Source organism: Mesoplodon densirostris, chromosome 16 (assembly GCF_025265405.1).
Source record: "Mesoplodon densirostris isolate mMesDen1 chromosome 16, mMesDen1 primary haplotype, whole genome shotgun sequence".
In the NCBI taxonomy this organism is placed as follows: Eukaryota; Metazoa; Chordata; class Mammalia; order Artiodactyla; family Ziphiidae; genus Mesoplodon; species Mesoplodon densirostris.
In genome coordinates, this window is record NC_082676.1 from 54,724,535 (window position 1) to 54,730,185 (window position 5,651).

Consider the following 5,651-nt stretch of genomic DNA (forward strand, 5'->3'; position numbering starts at 1 on the left):
GGTTCCACAGGGTCCTGCTCAGTTACACTAAATCATTTAACTAAAAATTTACTTATATAACAGAGGATAAAGAAAGCCTTAGAACTATATTTTGCTGTATGATCCACTCCCTGTTTATTAAAATAGTGTGGTAAATACATACTGTGTGATATGAAAGCACGTTGAGGAGAAAGAGTGGCACCGCAGAAAGAGCATCAGGCTCTAGAGCTGTACACATTGACCTAGCTCACAGGGTTAAACTTTCAGCTCACTCCTTTCAGAAACAAGAACTAGAAAAGTACCCTTTCTCAGGCTGATCAAACCAGACTACTGCAGAAATAATGAGTTAATCTCCTAATTACAGCCACTTTCGACTTTTCCAAAAGTTCTGCATCACTTTGTTAATCATAAGTAATGACCCTTGTGCCATTTTGTCTAGCAAGACCCAAACTATGAGAGATCTTAACATGGTGGGGAATTCACATTAGTTTTTCAGACTGTAATATTGGAAGCCTTATACTACATACAGTCTAAAATTATACTCTGATATAATTTATGATATTTGGCACCTGTCAAAATGCAATTTTCTTTCCTTATTTTTGTGCAGGTGACTAAAAGGCATATAGTCTTCCATGCTTATTTAATTTAATAAAGTATATTAATTCATAGAACATGGGGGCTGGGTAAATAATCACATTAACAATATTAATTTTAAAATTTAAAAAAATGTTTCATGGATTTTACTGATGGAGTTTCACCCTTTAGAGCTGAATCACAAAGAATAGGAATCAAACCCCAGATTTGTCGTTTACTCTGTTACTTTGGGAAACTGCCTAAATGTTCTCAGAACTTCAGTTACCTTATCTATAAAATGGGGATAGCAATTTTTTGAGCTATTTTAGGGCTATTGTAAGGATTAGATTAGAGTGCATAATGCACAAACCACAGAGTATGGCACAGTGAGCACTACAGAGTGGGTTTTAATTAAATGACAGTAGTATTTGCCCATTTATTTTCATGTAAATGTGAGAAATGTAGTTGCAGTCAGGCGAAAACTGACCTATGAGATAGAGAGATGGATTTATTGTAGAAAAGAAGAAAATAATTCATAAATTGCCCAGCAGTAACACCTTGAATATTTTGCATCTTATTACTTATAGCTTGTTTCTTATGGCTTTTTAAACTTATTTAAAAAACTGCAGCCAATGCCTGGTTATTTCGGGCTTGATTATCTAGTTATGGACTACTCAGCCCTTAATTTCTTGCTGTACAACATTGAAAACAGAGAGAAAGGAAATGACTTCTGCAGAGACTGAATCATCCTTGTGCCTCATATAGTATCTGGCACTTAGTATGTACTAAATAAAAAATAAATCAGTTTAATCACTTTTTAGTAACTCCAGTTTTAGAAGTCTTGGGTAAGACCAAAGGTAAAACTAAGACTCTTTGAACAATGCTATTTTGTTTTTCACTGTCACTGTCTCTAGCCTTCTCACAACTGAGTTTTGACTATGCCAGAGACATTAAATGAAATGCTTAGAATAGTGTTGAATAGAACACACACTGATTCTTTTTCAGGATGATGTCAAGTATGAACTTAATTATTAGAAGAATAAAACTAAGTCCAAAATACTTGAGTGTATATCATATGGCCTGTGGGAGAAACAAAAGAGAGAGAAGATTTTAACCATCAAGGAGTTTACAAACCTATAAAGTCAGATTTAACTTGCATATTAACAACTTAAGAGAAACTTTAAAAGGGGGAGGGGGACAAATGACAATGAAAACACGACGACCCAAAACCAATGGGATGCAGCAAAAGCAGTTCTAAGAGGGAAGTTTATAGCAACACAATCCTACCTCAAGAAACAAGAAACATCTCAAATAAACAACATAACCTTACACCTAAAGCGATTAGAGGAAGAAGAACAAAAAAACCCCAAAGTTAGCAGAAGGAAAGAAATCATAAATATCAGGTAAGAAATAAATGAAAAAGAAATGAAGGAAACAGTAGCAAAGATCAATAAAACTAAAAGCTGGTTCTTTGAGAAGATAAACAAAATTGATAAACTATTAGCCAGACTCATCCAGAAAAAAAGGGAGAAGACTCAAATCAACAGAATTAGAAATGAAAAAGAAGTAACAACTGGGCTTCCCTGGTGGCGCAGTGGTTGAGAGTCCGCCTGCCGATGCAGGGGTCACGGGTTCATGCCCCGGTCCAGGAAGATCCCACATGCCGCGGAGCGGCTGGGCCCGTGAGCCATGGCCACTGAGCCTGCGCGTCCGGAGCCTGTGCTCCGCAAGGGGAGAGGCCACAACAGCGAGAGGCCCACGTACTGCAAAAAAAAAAAAAAAAAGAAGTAACAACTGACACTGCAGAAATACAAAGAATCATGAGCAATTACTACAAGCAACTATATGCCAAGAAAATGGACAACCTGGAAGAAATGGATGCATTCTTAGAAAAGCACAACCTTCCGAGAATGAACCAGGAAGAAATAGAAAATATAAACAGACCAATCACAAGCAATGAAATTGAGACTGTGATTAAAAATCTTCCAACAAACAAAAGCCCAGGACCAGATGGCTTCACAGGCGAATTCTATCAAACATTTAGAGAAGAGCTAACACCTATCCTTCTCAAACTCTTCCAAAATATAGCAGAGGAAGGAACACTCCCAAATTCATTCTACGAGGCCACAATCAACCTGATACCAAAACCAGACACAGATGTCACAAAGAAAGAAAACTACAGACCAATATCACTGATGAACATAGATGCAAAAATCCTCAGCAGGGCTTCCCTGGTGGCACAGTGGTTGAGAGTCTGCCTGCCGATGCAGGGGACACGGGTTTGTGCCCCGGTCTGGGAAGATCCCACATGCCGCGGAGCAGCTGGGTCCGTGAGCCATGGCCTGTGTATCTGGAGCCTGTACTTGCAACGGGAGAGGCCACAACAGTGAGAGGCCCGCGTACCGCAAAAAAAAAAAAAAAAAAAAGATTAAAATGTTCTGGGGGTGAGGGGAAAGTAAAATGCTACATTATCCTTTCTCAGCTCAAATTCAAATCTCTAAGATGATATATTTTTTAAGGAAACTATTTACAATGCAATGAAATGATAATTATACTGATTTGCTGAAAAGAGGACTCATACTCAGGGCTATCAGATTTTAGTCTAGCCTCTGCCACTAACTAGCTATAAGATCTTAGGCAAGGCACTTATGATTTTTATTTGTTTGGGGTGGGGGAACTAGACTAGATGGGCTTTGGGATTCTTAAAGTCAGTGGTCAATCATTAGCAGCCGATTGGTCCGTATCTATTTATTAGGTCCAAATTCACTATTGCTTAAAAACATTTATTATAATAGAAACAACCAAAATGTCCATCAATAGGAAACAAGTCAGGGCTTCCCTGGTGGTCCAGTGGTTAAGAATCCACCTTCCAATGCAGGGGACGTGGGTTCAATCCCTGGTCAGGGAACTAAGATCCCACATGTTGCGGGGCAACTAAGCCTGCACACCTCAACTACTAAGCCCACGCACCACAACTAATGAGCCTGAGAGCCACAAGTAGAGAGAAGCCAGTGCACTGCAACTAAGACCCAATGCAGCCAAAAACAAATAAATATTTATCCCCACACACACAAAAAAAGTAAAAAAAAAAAAGACTGCTCCTCCAATGCAGGGGGCACGAGTTCAGTCCCTGGTTGGGGAAGTTCCTCATGCCCTGGGGTGTGGCCATAAATAAATAAATAAGAGAAAACACTGAATTAAAAAAAAAAAGAAACAAGTTAAATTGATTATGATAGGGATTTCCCTGGCAGTCCAGTGGTTAGGACTCGGTGCTTTCACTGCCATAGGCCTTGGCTCGATCCCTGGTCGGCGAACTGAGACCCCATGAGCCGTGCGGCACCGAAAAAAAAATTGATTATGATACATCCACTCAATGGAGTATTCTGTGTTCAAAAAAAGAATTTGAAAGCTCTTTAACGCCCAAAATGGAAAGCTCTCCCAAATATATATTGAGTGAAAAAAGCAAGGTATTGAACAGTGTAAGAAGAAAAACTAGAGGAACTTCCCTGACAATCCAGTGCTTAAGACTCTGTGCTTCGAGGCGGCTCTCGTGGAGGCAGCTAGCGCGAGGCTTTGGAGCGCTGAGCCGCGCGTCCTGCCCTGCAGCTGCCCAGGCTAGCGAACAATACAGTCAAGATGGCTAAAGGTGATCCCAAGAAACCAAAGGGCAAGATGTCTGCTTATGCCTTCTTTGTGCAGACGTGCAGAGAGGACCATAAGAAGAAAAACCCCGAGGTCCCTGTCAATTTTGCAGAATTTTCCAAGAAGTGCTCTGAGAGGTGGAAGACAATGTCTGGGAAAGAGAAGTCTAAATTTGATGAAATGGCAAAGGCAGATAAAGTGCGCTATGATCGGGAAATGAAGGATTACGGACCAGCTAAGGGAGGCAAGAAGAAGGACCCGAATGCCCCCAAGAGGCCACTGTCTGGATTTTTCCTGTTCTGTTCCGAATTCCGCCCCAAGATCAAATCTACAAACCCTGGCATCTCTATTGGAGATGTGGCAAAGAAGCTGGGCGAGATGTGGAATAACTTAAGAGACAGCGAGAAGCAGCCATACATCAACAAGGCAGCGAAGCTGAAGGAGAAATACGAGAAGGATGTCACAGACTATAAGTCTAAAGGGAAGTTTGATGGCGCCAAGGGTCCTTCTAAAGTTGTCCGGAAAAAGGTGGAAGAGGAAGATGAAGAAGACGAGGATGAAGAAGAGGAGGAGGAGGAAGAGGAGGATGAATAAAAAAAACTGTTGATCTGTCTCCCTGTGAATACCTTAGAGTAGGGAGTGCCGTGATTGACACACCTCTCGCCCAAGACGTATCTGTTGCCCACATTACGTTGAATTACCCAGTTGGATCATGATCATATCGTAGTCTCTCAGAGTGCTCTAGCAATTGTCAGTGGTTTACATGAAGTGGCTATGGGTGTCTGGAGCACCCGGAAACTGTATCAAAGTTGTACATGTTTCCAAACATTTTAAAAAATGAAAAGGCTCTCCTGTTCTCCTCACTCTGTGCACTTTGCTGTTGGTGTGACAAGGCATTTAAAGATGTTTCTGGCATTTTCTTTTTTTTTTTTTTAATTTGTGAGGTGGTGTGTTAACTCTATGGTTATTGGCTAGGAATCCCGAGTTCTCAACTGTACATATCTATAGTTTGTAAAAAGGACAAAGCAACCGAGACACACTCTTGATGCTCCTTGCTTGGCATGGCGGCTGTAGGGGTGATGCCTTCCGGAGGGGCCATAGCTCAGGGCATGCACTGTGGGGCTGGACCTCTGGACACTGCAGTGGGCATGCATTTAGCTTCAGATTGTCTTGTTTCTGTATATAGAGACATAGCATCCCGCTGCCATTCTTAGCTGTGGAAAGGGTGGGTGGGTCAGCTGGCATGAGAAGTGTTTTGGATCATTTTTAATTGAAGTGCAGTAGTTTTAAACTGTTTGTTTTTTAAACAAACCATAGAACTCTTCATTGTCAGCAAAGCCAAGAGCCACTGCATTGATGAAAGTTCAAGAACCTTCTATGCTAAACACAATCTGCAATGTTCTGTTATTTTTATTTTTGTATGTTTAGAATGCTGAAATGTTTTTGAAGTTAAATAA

The 5,651-nt window shown here is 40.8% G+C and overlaps 1 protein-coding gene across 2 annotated transcripts; it reads left to right on the forward strand.

Annotated features, from left to right (window-relative positions):
• Window positions 1-2,665: 2,665 nt before the first annotated feature.
• LOC132476258 (high mobility group protein B3-like) lies at window positions 2,666-4,788 on the forward strand. 2 transcript variants are annotated; one of them, XM_060078079.1, is made up of 2 exons: window positions 2,666-2,675; window positions 4,184-4,788. In XM_060078079.1, exon 2 carries the CDS (start codon window positions 4,189-4,191, stop codon window positions 4,786-4,788), a length of 600 nt encoding a protein of 199 aa, XP_059934062.1. In that variant the 5' UTR covers window positions 2,666-2,675; window positions 4,184-4,188. The 2 variants fall into 2 exon arrangements, with proteins under 2 accessions (XP_059934062.1, XP_059934061.1); XM_060078078.1 differs by lacking the exon at window positions 2,666-2,675 and adding an exon at window positions 4,011-4,029.
• The last annotated feature ends 863 nt before the right edge of the window (window positions 4,789-5,651 follow it).

Bases quoted from the DNA above. Each gene is read 5' to 3' on its own strand.
- LOC132476258 (XM_060078079.1), top strand. From the start codon at position 4,189: ATGGCTAAAGGTGATCCCAAGAAACCAAAGGGCAAGATGTCTGCTTAT.